The sequence below is a fragment of the Leptosomus discolor genome, chromosome 18 (assembly GCF_034619465.1).
Source record: "Leptosomus discolor isolate bLepDis1 chromosome 18, bLepDis1.hap2, whole genome shotgun sequence".
NCBI classification, from domain to species: domain Eukaryota; kingdom Metazoa; phylum Chordata; class Aves; order Leptosomiformes; family Leptosomidae; genus Leptosomus; species Leptosomus discolor.
The window spans coordinates 8,105,236-8,123,013 of record NC_141408.1 but is presented as its reverse complement, the minus strand read 5'-3'; the positions used below and the strand labels follow the sequence as shown (position 1 = coordinate 8,123,013).

General features: G+C 54.6%; 1 protein-coding gene across 1 annotated transcript in view; it reads right to left on the bottom strand.

Moving 5' to 3' along the window:
* Positions 1–15,713, bottom strand: part of TBX4 (T-box transcription factor 4) — a 40,201-nt gene extending 24,488 nt beyond the window's left edge. The window contains exons 1-3 of the mRNA XM_086475240.1: positions 15,702–15,713; positions 10,318–10,476; positions 9,330–9,424 (exon numbers count right to left, since the gene is read on the bottom strand). Of these exons, the coding sequence (XP_086331366.1) occupies positions 9,330–9,424; positions 10,318–10,476; positions 15,702–15,713 (266 nt within the window). The remainder of the gene's footprint in view (positions 1–9,329; positions 9,425–10,317; positions 10,477–15,701) is intronic.
* Positions 15,714–17,778: the final 2,065 nt, after the last annotated feature.

Below are 17,778 nucleotides of genomic sequence, written 5' to 3'. Positions count from 1 at the left end.
GGACTGCACCAGCCCTTCCTGGGAGCAAGGCTGTGCCTACAGTGGGTCTATACAGCTCCCCATCAGCCCTGGGAAGGGGCCAAAAACCTGCCTGCTTCCCCAAATTTACTACAGGTCAATGGAGCTACTCACAGCCATGGGCTCTACGCTCAGTAGTAGCTTTGCATAACCGGCCCCTCTGCCAAATCTCTGTAGGCAGGAGCTCTCGGGCGGATGGGCGTCTCCGCAGAGGATGCTTCGTTTCGGCCAGCTTTCCCCGACAATAGCTTGCTTCATCGCCTGTTGCTCAGGGACCAGAGGTGGCAGAAGAATATCCCAGTGCCGCAATAAATACTTGCCAAGGTCTTGCCAAGCTCTGGAAAAGCTCAGCCTGGCTTTGGTGGGAGGTCTGAAGCAAGACCCGGGCAGATCCACATTTTACTCACCCTCCTTCCCGCTGCCGCGCACAACTCCAGACTGGGTGAGAGCTTCACTGGGTGGAAACCAGCTACAAAAATTGGGAATCTGGGGCTTCCCGGGGAGTGTGTCCGAACAGGTGGCATCTGATCCTCAGCGACACCTCCTGCGCCAAGGGCGGCTGCAGCCCTGCTGCGGCTGTGCGAAGGGGGAAGCTCAGCATGGTTAAGGATGGGGCACATGTGCAGCATGGGATAAACCAACTATTAGGTGAAGTTTAAGTCACTGATAATCAGGAGATTAAGAGCAGCAATTCCTGGCCTCATCATCTTTTGTTCGGACCCAAAGCCTGGTCAGACACAGTGTCCAGGGGCTGCATCAAATGCCCTGAATGTACGAACAATGATGCCATCTCTGGAGTGAGGGAGTCCAGAACCGGACCAATTTCTTCCCCTTTATGCTCATATTTTTGACAGCCACACAAGGTGTGTGTCTAACCCACTAGTACACAAGAAGGGACCATCCAGACTCCTCAGCACCATCTTGCTGGTCTCCTGTGCCCCTCAAAGCTCCCTGCTGGGTTTAGTGGCTCTGACAGACACGTTCCTACCTCCCTCCCTGTGCTGGCAGGGGCACGGTGCTACTGTGCGATGGCAGCAGCTCTCACTGCCCTTCAGAGGGGAAAACTTAAATCATTTTTTACATTCACACAAGGAAGCTGCCCTCAAAGAAAGCAATCACAGGAGAAAGGCTACGGTGTCTCACTCCTGTGTGAGCTGAACATCTGATAGGGCATTAAAATACCTTGGTCACTGGGGCTGAAGTGCAGGGTGATGCCCTGGGGAGAGCAGAGAGGCCGAGCCTGGCTCTGGGGACCAGAAGCAGGGCTGGCGTCACCGAGGCTTGGCACTGCACTGCCACAGCCCCGGCTCAATCCCTCCCTGCAGCTCTGTGCAGATGAAATGTAGCAAAAACAGTAAAAGCCAGGAAAATAAACAAGCAGCACAATTCTGTAGCCCTCCCAAGCTTCAAAGATGATGTGCGAGTGAATTATTTGTTCTGATAATGAAGCAGTCATTGCTTAGCTAAGTTTATGCTAGGCACATTTTATCTCTACATGATATTCACAAATTGTTTTAAAATGAACTGTTAGAATAAGCATCTCTTGTTTATTTATTTATTCTATTACTATCCAATCCCCTTAACCATGGAGCAGTTACTGACACGGAGCCAAAGCTTCTATTATGTTCAAACAAAGCTTAATTAATGTGTAATTGGTTGGTTAGATTTGGAAGCGAGCGATAAGAGGAAAGCTTTGCTTTCATTTGGGCAGCAGTTCCCAGCCTTTCAGGCTCTCTAGGCTTGGCCACTTCATGGGCATCTCAGTTGTGTTTTGATCCGCATATGAGCAGGCCTGGTTGGTCCTGGAGAGTTGGGCAACTACAAGGCTCCCAGGTCCAATAAAATCTTACTTTTTGGGCAGGGGACAGCAAGACAGAAAAGCCAAAAGCATCAGAGCTGATCAAAGAGCTCGAAATACTCATCTGAGCACCGACTGCCCTGTGCCATGCTGCACACCAGGACCTGTATGCAAGGGACAGGGACACTGGCTCATGCCTTGGTACTGCTGGGTGATGAGGTGGCCTCTGCAAACCATTTGGGCCTCATCACCCCCCTGCTCACAAGGATTTGATCTGACCTTCCCTGCTTAGATGCAAACATCATTTCTGATCCTACTGATGGGACCAGAAGGGGTTTCTCTGACCAGCACGTGGTAAGCGAGGAACTCAACCGGTATTTCCATAGAGAAAACTGCAGGCAAACAGAACGCCTCAGTCCTGTGGGAGCAATCCAAGCCATGCCCTCTCCAAAGGCTGTCGGTGCTCTCTGAAGCCCATGGGAACGAGCAGACTGGAGCTCACTGCATCTCCCTGTGGTGTGGATGGTGCTTCCGATACTACCGAGTGCTTCCTTCTGTCCTTTCAGAGAGTAAAAATGTCCCCCAGTCTTTCAGGAACTCAGGAGCTGAAGTCGTATTTTTGAAAGGAGTTTCAGTAAGACAAAGCTTTCCAAAGACAGACAACGAATTTACAATCTTTGATTTTGGGGCAGACAAGTAAAGCGACGACTGGATTTTCAGAACCTCCTGTACAGTGCTGTTGGGAAAGGTGATGCTTATGGCATATCAGGTTGTGAAGGAATCAGAAAAACAGGAAATCACTACATCTTGGCTAACAAGCCATATCATGGCTGAAAGACCACCTCCTCAGACGCTGCTGGGCATGCCAAGATGCCTCCAGTGATGGTTTCGAAGCACCGAGGCAGATGATATGCCTACATCCCTGACAATGACTAATGTGGCCCCAAATTCTTCTTGAGAATTGGCCATAGCTGCTTAAGGATGCTTCTCCTTGTCTTCATTGTTAGGAGGGAAAGGAATGGTGTGCAGAGGCTTTAAGAACCACTTTTCCATTCTGATGACCTTTCTGGTTTTTTTTCTAATTTCCCTTCTTTTGACAAGTATTTCTTCCACTGACTTAACGCATCTTTAAAAATAATATTCTCCGGGGCAGATTAAAACAAATTTGGGGATGTCAGCTGTTTCTTTTAGCCTTTTAAATGGCATTTCCTTTTTGATAGATTCTTGCTTTCAGAAAATACTTTAAAGAGATCAAAGAGTTTTTCAACAGGGTCCCATTTTCCCAGTGTATCCTAACCCTCAGTCCCTTATTTCTCTTATCACCCACGCCACTCCGCTATGACGCTCTGTATACAAAGTAAGAGCAGTTAACTTTGAAGTGCTGGATTAGCCCATGCCAGATCCTTGCCTCAGAATAACAAACAATACAGGTTCAACAGGAGTTCTCATCAGTAGTTCATTTTTCAGCCCCAAATTCACTGTCACTAACACAAGCAACATTGAACTCGCAGTCTATGGACAGATAGGAGAGATTTATCTGGTGGCAGGACCATGACCTAGTGATGAGAAGGTCAGACAGTTAAGGGATTTTTATATTTTGGAATGGCGAGGTTGTATTTTTTTCTTCTGGCTAGCGCATCTAATTTTTAAATAAAACATTGTTTCTCACATACTTGAGAACTTGGTTAGCTGGATGGCTGCTTTCACGGTCTACAAACTTTTCATCTCTTTGCCCCACAGTAACTCGAAACACGGGCAGGCTTCTTGCCGTGGGATGCTTCTCCGGTGCTTTCGTTTTACCGCAACTGAAGTTGAGCAGAAAAGGTCCCAACGTGCCAGAGGATGGGACAGGTGGGCGCTGGCAGCCTCCGGCAGCACCGGCAGCACAGCACACAGGTACCGCAGTGAGAAGCTGTGCGAGAGCACGGCCAACAACGCAGCCCTGCAGGGTGTCAGGGCAGGTTTGCTCCCTCACCAGCCCAGCTCCCACTGCAGCGCAGCCCCCCCAGCTGTGCACGCTGCCAGGGCTTTCGGAGGAGCCACAGGCAGCCTTGGTTGGTGCCAGGCCATGGGCCAGCTCATCGGTGCGGAGCAGGAGATGATCCACAGCCCCTTTCCCCAGGAGCCTTCAATGCAGAGGCAGAGCCCGAGCGATGGCGGGGATCTTCCCCAGCCGGTTTGGACTTGACCGAACCCTTCCCTGCAACCCTGGCCAGCGCTGCCCCAGCTCCAGCGAGCGGGGAAAGCTTTGGGAACACCCTTAACCATGAGCACCACACGCCTTTAGCGAAATAAAAGACAGGATTGCTGCTTGAAGAGAGAAGCGTATTAAAAACTAAAATCCCATCCCTGCCCTACTCGGCTTGCATGAGCTCTGTCTTCCTTGCCAAAGCTGTCGACATCTTTAGCCACACGGCCAAGAGCCATTGGAGTTTGCTCCTGCTCCTTTCTCTAAAAGCAGGAGTTTGCCCTAACAGGGTAATTCCAGGACCCCGAATTTAGGACTAAGCAGATCAAACATTCCTTAAATATCTACTTTATTTCCAAGTTTTAAATTGATGGCTCACATTCCATCGCTGATCTCGGATATTAAGGTTTGCTTTTGGATCAAAAACCTTTAGCAGAGATTCTTGTAACTGCCTCAAAAGATTCTGGGCAAATATTTCCCTTTAATTGTAATGAGAACTGGGCATCCATATGCCCTACAGAGCCATGGAAAATTTAACTTTTAAAGGATTATTCGCAGAGGAAAGCTGCACCATCTTAGCCAAAGCATTTATACTTCTTCAGACCTTGATGTCCTAAAAACTAGTTTTATTTTGGTTTACTAAAGTTGATTAGGAACAGATTTATTTTTTTTAACTGAAATAAGCCATTTTTAAAATGAAACTGGAACATCTAAAGGGGGGGTTGTGTCTTTTCCACACATGCAAGTTGCTTTATTGATTTTTTTTTTTCTGTGCAATATTTTCCTACATATGCTTCTTAAAATCTGCTACCACAAAGACTGAAGATATCTTTGTACCTGTGCACATCTTGCACTCCTGCCAAAACTCTATTTCACAGTATCTGGAATCTCCTGTTCACATCTCTGGGATGGTTATGCTACCATGGAGGAATGACACATATTCTCTTCAATAACTGTTCACAAAAATGTGACCAGACACCCTGTGAACTGGTATTTTTTTACTGATTAGCCATAAGCTTCATGAAATTGTTTGTCCCTGGCAATATCTGGATAGAAACTGCAATGCTGCAAAGACTGGCACCTTGGAAAAAAAACTAGGGAACAACTGGAGCTAAATAAAAACTAACAGAAAGAAAGAATTCCTGAGCCAGGAAGACTCTGTAACCAAAGCTTAACTTCCTGCAGAAATAAAGTCTGGAAGATGCAATTTCACAGAGAATTATGAGAGACAAAGCGGGTTTTGCCGCAAGGTTAAAAAAAAAAAAAAAATTGCAGTTGTTCAGTGAAATAACAGCACATAAGAGCAAGAAGATGGAATTGGAAAGCAAGATTTATAATGAAGTCTCTCGTTTGCTTTCTGCTGTACCCACCCCTCTCACAACTTCACCACTATGGAATGCCCAAAATCCAGCAGGAAAAGTGGGCGCCTTGCTGGGACGGGCTGCGGCTCTGCAGAGCCCGGCAGGCACCACCGGAGAGATGCACCACACGGCGAGGCTGCTAGGAGGGAGGAATTCAGATGGACATCTGCATCTCCATCCTCTGATAAGCCCCGTCCCCTTCATTGCCATCTGCACTGATTTTATTAATTCGATTTAACAGGACCTCACTGCCTGGAAAAAGACCCTTTTCTAATTTTTTTTTTTAAATAAAGGGGGGATTTGTGAACAATTAGAGCCTTATTTATAGGCACAGGCAGGCACAGCTCGATGGGGTGCTGGGCTCATTCACCCGGCGCAGGAAGGCGACCCGGCCGCGCCAGGAGCGGGGAGCGGCCGCCGCCGCGCCGGGACTCAGCGGTGAGGGGCTGCTCGGAGGAGCGACCCGGGCTCGCAGCCACCCGGACCACGGGGTTTCAGCTGCAAACGCCCCGTTGCCTTCCGAAAAAAGCCGCTCTGCAAAGTGCCACTCGCCACGGCCAGCGCTTGAAGAAAACACGCGGGGCCGGGTTTCTCCTCGTTTCCTCCAGTTGAGGCAGCCCTTGGGTACCTACAGCCCCAGGGACCGGCGAGGACGGGGCAATATTCGCACTACGTGTAATTTAGCCGCGAAAACCCATCCTCAGAAAAGCCTCTAGAGCAGAAATTCGTAACTAGAGCAAACCCCAAATAGGAGGCACAAGGAAAGATTCTGATGGATGGAGCCCAGAGTCGCATCCTCTGGGCGCTGCGACGGGCAGGATTTGATGTCTGAAGGAGGCGAGCGGTTTTATGTAAAGTTCAGGGAACTTTGCTAACATAAACTTTTTATCTTTTGATGATCCTTTTAATATAAAATAATCTCTTTTTTTCCCCTCCCACAATGAAGCAGTAGAACATTAAAAAGATAGCGAGTGCATTTTAAAGATGTTTCCACTTTATAAATCAAGCGTTCTTGGCAACAACATGATTTCTATTTCAATGCTGAGCTTGCTGTGTTCTCCTAATGTCTCCTACAGATCAGTCCTAAGAGGGAGTAATAATCCCCCAAAGTAATTCTCAGCCCTAAATTCTCGATAATTTATAGTTGGCTCGTTCTGCGGAGCTCTACAAAGAATGAAACAAATGACTCCCCCTCTCCCCCCCCCCCTAAGTTATCAATATTTGCCTTGTTTATACAAAAAGGCTATTTTACACCATTGCCATGGAATTAACGCTTCCGCTGAGCTTTACATTTCCTCTCCATTGAGTGAACTTGTCATTAAAGTAACTTTTTTTGTTGTTTGAAATTTAGAAATCAGGCTTCAGTTTCTTTTCGTTTGTGCCCCTTGAGGTCAGACAGACCGACACTTAAGTGATTTCAACTAACTGCATTCAGGGGCATCTCTGTGCCTGCTGGGAGGGGGATTAGAGTCCTAATTAGTGCCTGCAATTAGCCGTTTTCCCTCTTCTTCCCCCCCGCCCCCCTCCAATGCTAAATGCAAGCTCACACAAATCTCCATTAACCATCATTTTTTTAATTGGGCCAAGAGGAGGTTGATTATTGCTAGTCCTTATTTAAACAGCTTGGGTAAAATAAAATCTGCATGAAGTAATAATTTTCATTTCGTCATTTGCATGACGATTAACGGCATGTTCCCGCTTTGGGGCTGCCCCGGTCTCAGCACGGACACGCGTGGCTCAGCCTGGCTCTCGGAATGAACGACGAGACTTAGAGCGATCACGGGATTTAAGCTGCTCGATCTTTCTGCCGGTCTCACACTACTTGTTTTGTGCCTTTTTTTTTTTTTTTTTTTTCTGCTTTCGGTGCCGCTGAAGAGCCCGGCCCGGGCCAGGGCGAGCCGAGTCCCGGCCCCGGCGGCTCCGCTCAGCCCCGGCCCGGCAGCATCGCCCCCGGCCGGCTGCGCTCCCGCTGGTGGGCTCCGGGGCTGGGGAGGCTTTAGGCTCACTGCTAACACGGATAAAAAAGTTGTCCTTTATTTTGACGCCATTTGCAGCTGGACACCGAGAAAAGCAATGAAGTGACTGGTTTGTTTCATCTTATTCATCAGCATTTCAGCTGTTTTGTTTGGGTTTTTTTTTAATTTATTTATTCAAAACTATGTATAGAAAAATAAAATCGCTGTTAGCTTGCTGGTGCTGCACCGATTTTTACAAATGGAAGACCTGGCTTAGGTAACTTAGAAAACAGAGTTTTGAACATCTTGGGTTCAATCGCTCCATCCCTCAGCCCCATCCACACGCTCATGAAAGGTGACTACGTGTGCACTGCCAGCTCCACCGGACAAAGAATGCGGGACTGAGCCCCATACATATGGATTTGTTTAAACAATCCACGTTAAGACTTACAAAGAGATAACATGCACATTTGGGATGCTTAGGGTCTAGAATTTGGTAAAGATATTACACGTCCCGCACAGACACACTCAGATACTATAAATTAAGGGTGAAATATTTGAGGTCTTGATCCCCTAGTCTTAGCTGACTTAGGTAGCAGACCTATCAAAATGAATCCGGCTCTTCACATCAATAGACGCTATGGAACAAGCCCTAAGATTTTATTCACCAAAAGGTAGCATGATAAGGACAGAATTACCTGCACAATCACTTCATAAATAGGCCAAATAGCAAACAAATTGAAGATCCCCGGGACATACACCCCCTCTCCAGAGGGACTAATGGAATATCTTGGTTATTAGAGTAAAGCTTCCCTACAACGGCCAGCTGCTGCACAGAGCAGCGCTGCCGGGAACGGGGGAAGGAGATGGAAACGACCCATCACTCCCCAAATCCGAAGCCAGGGGTTGGGGTTTGGGTCTCGCAGTGTGAGCAGCAAATAGGGGAGAAAAGACACACACACACACACACGAGCGATCCAGCTGCCCTGCACGAAGAATCGGGGGCCACGGGGAAAAAAAAAAGACTGCACAGATATTGATTGTGGGATTTATTTTTCTACTTTCTCCCCATTATTTGCATGTCCTCCTCCGCAGCTGTCTAGCATGGTGTAAAATCAGCAATCACAGGGCACAGCAGAACCACACAGCTGTGTTGTTAGAACTAAACGGATTTTAATACCTAAGTCTGGCAATTTTTCTTTTCCAGCAGCAGCAACATGAGCCCACTGCCACAGAAGCCAAGGACAGATATTTTGGTGCCCACAGTAGTAGCTGTCTAGTTCTGTTAAGAACCATCTGATTCCCAGGCTGGTGATGGCCTGAAGCTTGATTCTGGTGTTTAATTTTCTGACATTAATTCTATCGTCTCCCACCTGATGGGAAGGAAGCCCTGAGCAGGCGCAGGGATGGGTTCCCCGGGGAAGTGAAGCCTCTGGGAACCGCTGGGCTCTCTCCTGCCCAGGCCTGGGTCTGCACATTGAGGGGGCTCTGGTTTGGTAAAAATCACTGGGTTTTTCTTTTTCCGAGAGAAGACAGAATTTTTTTTTTCCACGCCTAACAAGAAAAAAGTAGTACCTGTCTTTCAATTCTGAGATTAAAAACATAGCCTAAGCCTTTGTATCGCTAAAACTTCGGTGCAAAGTATCCCAGCACATGCCAGTGCATAGTGCAGAAAAGGGGCGTGAGGTTTGCTTTGGGGGGAAAAAAAAAAAAAAATGAAAGCAGAGCCACAATCATGCTAACATCTTAAAAAATTACCAAAGAGAATTAGGACTAAATTTAGCAAATGACTCCACAACTGTTTCTTGCATGCACAATCTCGTTGCCACGCTCAAACCCGTGCACAGTTTACACCGAAAAAACTATCTTACTGAAATCTGCAATCACAATAATGTGTTTTTTTTTAAATGTCACTGACTGCAGTAGTTCTGCAAAAACGCACTCTCGGCAAAGAGGGACATTTCATAAGGATCAGAAGCAATACACGTTTGCGGGGAATTTTCACTAACCTGCCTGCTTTGGTTATTATCATTTCGGTGCCAGCTTCATGAAATTTCTTCCATAGCTCCTTCTCATGGAGATAGACTTTGATATTTTCTATTGTCTGGTAAAATAAAGATTAGCAATAAATAACTGAGAAAATCTAGGAGAGGGGCAGGCAAGGGCAGTGGGGCTGGGTGGCTGCGCACCCAGGACCAGCACCGCAGCCGAGGCGCCGGGCAAAGCCGCACCAGTCTTGGTCCTGCCTGTGCGGGAAGAGGATGGAGTCCCAAAAATTCCACTGCCCTTTGCCAAATGTAAGAGAAACAAACCGAGGCCGGTTTTAATTGCAGACTTTCACATCCAGGCCGGACACCGCGGCCAAAGGGATTATTTTTCTTTTTTTTTTTTTCCTTTTTTTTTTTTTTTCTGTAAGGGTTTCCATGCCCCGATGGGGCAGATGGGCCCCACTCTTGCCGTCGGTCTCCCAAAAACCGGGGTCAGGAGCATCCGCGGGGACACCCGCGGGGACGCCTGATTCGCTGAACAATGCGCGCGTCCAGGGCCGCGGTTTCTGCGCGGACCCGCTCCTTTCCGCGGGATGCCGGGGGCAACGCGAAGGCGCCGGCCGGGCGCGGGGGGCGAAGGCAGAGAAGCCGCGATGTGCCGGGAAGCGGAGCCGATCAAAAAAAAAGACCTAAGCAACCTAAGGAAACCCACCGCCGGGCCGGATCCCGCTCCGACGGCGGGCGCGGAACGGCCTGCTCTGCACGCGGGGGGGGGGGGAAATAATTTATTTTTTAAAAAAAAAAAAAAAAAAAGAGGAAAAAATGGAAAGGGAAAAAGCGATTTCGTCGCACTCCCCCCCCCCCCCCCCCCCGGCAAGGGTCGTGGCCGAGGGAGATGCGCGGTCGCGGAAGGCCTGGCTCCGGCCCCGCCACCCGCGCTCCGGCCGGGCTGGCGGGGAGACCGAGGGGCGAAGCCGTCGGGCAGGACGCGGGGCCGGGCGGTGCGTACCTGCTCGGGGTCGGGGAGCTGCGGGCTGCTGAGCGGCGTGCTGCTCCCCCCGGCTACGCCGAGGACGGGGGAGCCGGCGGAGGAGTCCGCATGGCCGGGCGCGGGGGCTGTTGGAAACCCTTCCTCGGTTTCAGACAGGCTTTTCTCCTGGAGCATTTCCTTGGGGGGAAAGAGGCGCACCGTTAGCTCGCAGCACCGGAGGCCCACGTCCAGCCCCGGCTCACCCCCCTCCCCAGCAGTCCCGGCCACGGCCACCTGCGGGGTCAGGCCCTCCCGGCCCGGCCCGCGGTCCTTCTTCAGGCGGCGGCACTTGACGAGACTGGGACGTGACACCCCCGGCCCCGGGGGAAAGCCGCTGTGCCCGGGAGAGACGGGCCGGGCCCGCCTGCCCCCGCGGGGGAGCCGCCCACGCGTGGCTGCGCTCCCGCCTGAGGCCCGAGCAGTTCATCTCAGATGTGGCCGCAGCCCCCCAGCCCCCACTCTTTCTCCTCTTCCCCCACACCCCCTATTCTGTTTGCCACCGTACGGTGCTGGTACCCGTCGGGGAGGGCAGCCCGGCCCGGCCGGTCGCTCTGCTCCGTCCCGTCGGGGCTGCGCGGGCTCCGCGACGGCGCTCGGGGCCGCGGCGAAGCGCTTCGGTGGAGCCGGGCAGCGTAAACAGACGGAGTGCTGGGCTCCGAGATAAAAGGGCCCCTCTTAAACTTGGACGGAGACTGGGAAAAACCAATAAAGATAAGGCCTGACAGCTCCGCCGGGGCTGCCGCGCATCAACGCCGACTTTTACAGCGCGAAGGGACGCGGCCGCCCGCCCCGCTCCCTGCTCGATGGACGGACGGACAGGCGGACGGGCAGCGCCGGCGTGGGGAGGGAGTGGCCCGGGGGACAGAAACCGGCGCTCCCCACGGTGAAACGCTGTCGGGACCCAGACCCTCGGCCCCCGACGGAACGCTCCTCTCCACCGGCACCGGTCCCCTGCCCGGAGCCCTCCCTGTCCCGCGCCGCTGACCGGGGCGGCGGAGCCGGAGGGGGAGAGTGGGGCTGAGACCCCCAGCTCCAGCCACAGGGGAGCTTGAGGGAGAGCTCCAGCCATGGAGACGGACAGGCAGCCCGGCTCTGTGCGAGCGGGCACACACAAATTCCCGTGCGCAGCTGCACCGTGAGCGCCGCGGCCCCCCGCCCCCCCGCGATCAGGGAGCACCCGGCAGTCCCCAGGGGCAGCGGCTCGCCCGGTGGCTCCGAGCCCACCGCCGGTCCCCCTGCCCCGCTCGGGAGGACGGGACAGGGTTGCCCCAGCCCGGCCGTGGCGCGGATGTTCCCGGCGGCCAACCCGCACCGCGGGGCCGGGGGAGCGCAGGTGAGAGGCGGCGGCGGTGACACCCGAGGGCCCGGCTCCTGTCCGCGGGCGGGGAACCCGGTGCTCCCGGGAACGGAGCGGGGTCGCAGGCCCGGGGAGAAGCGGGGCAGGCTGGCGGCGGCCGCCCCGGCACAGGCCAGAGGCTCGGCAGGCTGCGGAGAGCCCCGCACCCGCGAACCCCACGCTCCCTCCCTTCCTTCCCTCCGCACCCTGGGAACTCACACGGCCGGCCGGGGGGCAGGAGGCGCAGCGGGGGGGGTCCGGGCTTCGCCTGGGGGCGGCTGCGGCATGAAGGGCATCCGCGGGGCAGCGCGGCGGCTGCGCGGGGCGCTCAGGCCGGGCGCGGCTCCGCGGCCCCCGATGGCAGCGGCGTGCGGGGCATCCCCCGCTGCGCGGATTCACTTTCCCTTGATCTTGGCGGAAAATGTTCCATAAAGATTCAGTTTGGGGCCTTTCGACTCCCTCCCTCTTTGTCTCCCCCCTCCCTTTTCCCTTCCCCTCCTGTTGCTGACGTTGCCGCTGTCAATCACGTCCCCACAGACCGGCTCTGGCCCGCTCCACCCGGCCCGGCCCGCTCGCCTCGGACCCGGCCCCGCGCCCGCCCGACGGCCCGCACCGGGGGGCACCGGCCGGGGCCACCGGCCTCCCGGTCCCCGCGCACCGGGGCAGACCGCGGCCTTCCCCGGCCTGCCCGGCCTGCCTCGGCGCTGCGCCGGGCCTGGCGGCGAGCGGAGCCGATCGCTGCTAGGGAGGGGGGAGCCCGGTGGGGGGGGACATGACACCCCTAGCCCCACCGCCCCCTCCCAGCCCCGATGGTCCCGGAGCTCCTCACTGCTCGCCGATGAGCCGGGCCGGCCTGGGGCTGCAGCGGGGGCAGGAGGGCCGCCACGGGCATAGGCCGTGCTGGAAGGGCGCTTGGCTTGGCGGGCCGGTGCAGGGCGGCGGGACCCCGCGGCAGGAGCAGGGGCCGACCGGGAGAGGCGATGGAGAAGGGCCGGGCCCGGGCGGGGGCCACGCTTCGAGAGGGGTTCTCAGCCTCCGGTGGCTTCCGCGGGCCTCCTGCACCGGCAACCGAACTGCCCGTGTCCCGCCGGCCTGGGGCCGGTCTTTGGTTGTGGGTTTCCCCAGAAGCCCGGGGAGAGGGGACTCCCCGTCCTGCCCCTGTCGCGACAGAGAGACACGAGCCTTGCCCTAGGGCAGGCAGGAGCGGGGCGGCCGCAGAGAAAGCGGCGGCGAAGCCCCCGCCGGGGCCGCCCCGAGGTGAGCGCGGCGGCGGGGTGAGGAGCTGTGGGCCCCGCACGCCGCCAGGCAGGAGCCCTCGCACGCTCCGGCCACGGACACTGCCTGCTCGGGGCTCCCACAGCCATGCAAAACCCCCCCAAATCAGAGGGAGAACCCCCTCGGTAGAGTTGCCGAGTGCTGTCTCGACTGAACGGGCCACTTCAGCTCTTCTGTTGCGATTACCGAGACATGCACACCACCACCCCGTCGCAGCGCTGCTGCCGGGGCTGCCCGCCCGGTGCTGAGCGGCCCCTCGCATCCACCCGCGGCAGAAACGCGCCCAGGCTCCCGCGCTACCCCCTGTAGCTATGCCTATCGCGACAGCCCCACTGCTACGCACCGCCCTATATCGCGACAGCCCCGCCTGCCTTTGCCCTACATCGCGCCCCCTCCGCACCTCCTGCGTAGCCCCTCCGCCTTGCTGCGCCTCGCTCCGCGCCTGCGGAGAGGGCGGTGAGCGGGAGCCTCTTACCCGAGCCGGCCGGTCCCGGGCGGGAGCCGAGGTGCCGCTCGCCTCCCGCAGCCCCGGGCTCACAGGGACACCGCCATGAGCCGGCGGGACTTCACGGAGCAGGATTTTTATCGGGGTTTTCTTGAAAGTGAATTTAAACCCAAACTCACTCCCACCGTCACGTGGTGCCGAAATTGGGAACAGGAGCAGAATAAAAAGTAAACTGGGGTCAACCTCTTAATGAACCTTTTCCCCACTCCTACCAAAAAAAAAAAAAAAAAAAAAAAAAAAAAAAGAAGCCCAGGCGGGTCGGGGGATGCTAGCAAGGGAGCGGCGAGCAATCCCCGCAGGAACCGGCGGGCCGGGGCTGGTGGCAGGTGAGACCGGGTCGGCGACGGGCCCCGACGTGCGCCTGTGGGGCCGGGGCGAGGAGGGAATCCGCGCCCGTCCAGCCCCCACATAGATGGAGCAGGGGCTGAGGACGGCCTGGGGGTGAGGAGCCGTTCCATGGGGCCGCGGTGGGAGCGGGAAGGCCCGACTTGTCCGGGAGAGAGATCCCGGAGCGTCGCTCCTCGCCGCTGACCTGCTGTGCTCGGTCCCGTGCGCCGTCGCGGTGGTTTCCGCGGGTCATAACTGCCTCTGAGCCACGGGCCGGCTCCGTGCCCCAAGGGGCAGGGAAGGACGGGAGATCCCGCGCAGAGCCGCGGAGGATGCGTGCAGCCGGGCAACGCAGCCGATCCCCGCTTGAACGGCTCTGTCCCGCTGCCGGTTCCCACCTGCAGGCCAGGCTTTCCCCGCAGGCTGCGGGGCCCTGGGCGGCTACCGAGGGCCGGGCTGCACGGCAAGGTGAATTTTTGTGTTTACTCCGCGGCTGGTGCCGATCTGTCGGCTTTGTTTGGATGAGTCTCCCTCCACCTTTTTCCTCCCGCATCCACGGACAGGGACAGCGGGAATCACGCATGCTGCCTGCGCTTCCCTAGGTTAAATCTTTTTTTTTTCTCCACCTTGAACAAAAAACCAAAACAAACAAACAAACAAAAAAACAAACCGCGGAGGGGTCCCGAGTGGAGAGAATTTAATTAAAGCAAAGCCAAAGCCTTCCCCTCCTCCCGCCAGCCCCCGGCCCTCCCAGTCTCTGCGGACGGGGATGCTGGAGCGGCGATGCCGGGCCCGTTCCGCTCCGTGCGGCCCCGGCTGAGGCTCCGCCGTGCCGTGAGCCTGAGCAGCACCTGCCCGGGGCTCCCCCAGCCGTCGCCCGCATCGAGGCAGCGGGGTCGGTGCCGGTGGGGCTTGGCCGGGGGAGGCCGCGGCCGGTTTCATCGTCACCCGGTCGGGGGGGACGGGGGACAGTGCCGAGGGGCGAAGTGTCCCCGTGGGACGGAGCCCCCCGGCTGCGGCAGCGCCGTGCGCTTTCCGGAGGCTCCGGCAATTCACGGCGAGGCTCGAAACCAGCCCGACTGTCATCACCCGGCAGATAAACGGCCGGATCCCCGACGGCAGGGTGGCTCCTATTCACGGCTCATCATCGCCGAGTCAAAGGAGAAGGCAGGGGGAGGATAAGCCCCGCTTTCAGGGACCGGCGCTCCAAACCACTCATCACTGTCACCGAGCTCGCTCATGCCTTGGCCCCAAACACCGGCGATTAATAAAAGTTTACTGTCGCTTTTCTCCAATAATTACACTCAGTCTGCGGGCCGGGAAAAACCGAGCGGGCTCGGATCTGCGGGGATGCTCCACCGCTTTTCCAGCTGCGGCGGGCAGCTCCGCTCCCTTTGGCTCCCTCCTCTTCCCCCCAAGAAAACCTGCTCTTCTTCCCCCCCCCCCAAGAAAATCTGCCAGCCACGACGGAGATGAAGGGAGAAGCGAGCCCCGAGCCCTCACCCGACGGTACTGGGCGGCCCCGACGGCGGCTGCGGCTCGAAGCCCCCGTGCGAGACGGAGGGCGGCGGGCGGAAACCCCGCGGGGTCCGGCTCTGGCCCCGGCCCCGCTCCCCGCCCTGGTCCCGGCTCCCGTGGAGTCAGGACCGAGCCTCGTCCGCATGGGTTGGCATAGATTTATTGGCTTGAGCGGAAACTCACCGGTTTACACTGCCGAGGAGGATTTGAATGGATGAGGACTGAGAAAAAGTTGCCGAATTTGGCCAGTAATAAGGCTGGAAGAACGGAGTGCTAATAGTGAATTATGCATGTGCTCAGGAGGAATTACACAGCATCAGACCCGGGCTTCTAAACAGGGACAGTGCCAATTTCTAATAACTGTGTAATATGCTTATTTATACCATACAAGGACTTACAAACCTCATTGTGCATAGCAGCTGGGTCATATTTCTTTACCCTTCCATTCCTCAAGCGCTTTTGCCAAGAGACTGGTACCAAACACTTCTAGGCTGAAAGGAAAACACAAAATTAAATTGCAAAGAAACGATGACAGAAAGCATGGGTAAGATACGGGCTGACATGCGGCCCTTTAATCTTAAGCATCTGCCTAAAATAGATGCACTAAGGAGGTATTGAAAATATGCATGGTTTTAAATGCAAGTGATTCTCTGCTTCTAAATCGTTCAGTCGAATTATGTACATTTATTCGCCTGACCTGGGTGCGCTTGTAGGCTCTAAGGCTTTGTTTTAGACCATTAAGTAAATATTTTAACGAATGTTTTAAAACGTTCTAAACTGTGTTACTCAGTCTTGCACCAAGCTCGACTGAAACAGGGTAAATCAAACGAACAACCATATTCTGATCTGGTTTTAAATATTTGGGAAATATTTGATAATTTTGTCCCAGCGTACCAAGTGTACTTACCCCTTGTAATTTCAAGCAAAGCTATGCAGGATGCAAACAGGCAATGTTCAGTATATAACCAGTAATAATTAAACTACAAACGAATATTTACGTATCTAAACATTTTTTAAAAGCTTAAGTATTTTACAAGTGAAACCAAACAATTGTGGAATTGTTTTCAATTTTAAAATTAACACTATTTTTGTCTAACTGCTCCAGATTTTTATTTTTGAGTATGCTATCTTACTATTTTTTAAAGTAGCATGTAGAAAAATAACATTTCAAGTCCATTGCATATTTTGTATGGAAGAGACTTTACTGTGAGTTCGGCAACACTCTGCGTAAGAATGAATAGTCCAGACATCACTGCCCTGGTGAACGTCAGACTGTGTTAGTCCCCAATGGTGTTTTCTAGCCAAAGGTCTGATTTAACTTCAATATATATATATAAAAAATTGCTCCATTTGATTTGCAATTACTTTTTTTGTTTTTAATGAAAAGAGCCCTGAAGCTATAGCATGCTGGAGCATGGGAGCAGGCAAACAGAGCCACGCCAAAATGGAAATGATGGTTTAAAAAGCAAAAGCAGAACAATACCCAGCGCTCAGCGCGTTGTGATTTTCATGCAGCCTGGCTGCAAGCACCACAGCAGCCCCAGCTCCGCTCTGCTTCCTGCACCAAGGCAAAATGGTGCTGCCGGGACGGCGTCCGAGCAGGCCCTGCCATCGCCGCTCCACACACAGCAGCCGCCAGCGCCATTTACGGCGGGTCAATGGGTCAGCACCTCTGGTCGCACAAGCCCCCAGTTAGATGTGCCGTGGTCACCAGCACCATCGAGTAACCTTGGCCAAGGCCCGGAGGACAGCCTGGGACAGAAGGGACTCAGGCAGCGGCATGGGTTGGAGCAGTAGCCTGACGTGTGCACGGAGAGGGGAGAGCACCCCCAGGGCAGCTCGGCATCCTGCGGGGACCTTGGTGGAGCGGGAGGACGCATGGAGCCTCCTGGGTGAGCTGCTCTGGAGCACATGGGCTACGAGCGAAAACGAGGCACACATAAATCCAGCAAGTGACAACACCACAAGTCACTTCTCACCAGGTAGGAAGAAAAGAGGGGAGGCTTGTCTCAGAAGCCTTGCATCAGAGCAAGAAACTGCCTTAAGGTATTGCAAAACGAGCCCAGCACACTTGGAGCAACGCATTGTGGCTCTGCACGGCGTACTTGGCACCATCCACCCGTCACTGTGCAGGGGATGAGGGGCTAAGGGTGAGTCCTGCCCGAAATGATTATCTGATTTGTGCTGGGGATGAAGTTATTGCTATGGGAAATCACCGTTCTCCAGGGCGAAGAGGAAAATGGTGGTCTGGGTAAGAAATTCCCAGCTGGAAGGATGAAGGCAGCCAGCTGCCAGCACTGTTTCTGTCATGGAGCTGGGTGCAGACCCTGGCCGAGCCCCTGATGTGGCACAGCATGTTGCTCTGCTGTGGTCAAGCAGGGCCAGTCGGGTCAAATAGCCCCATTTAAACATTACATCCCACCATGGACCCTCGCCTCTGGGACAGAACCCACTGACCAACAGCCCGAGAAAGGCAGCA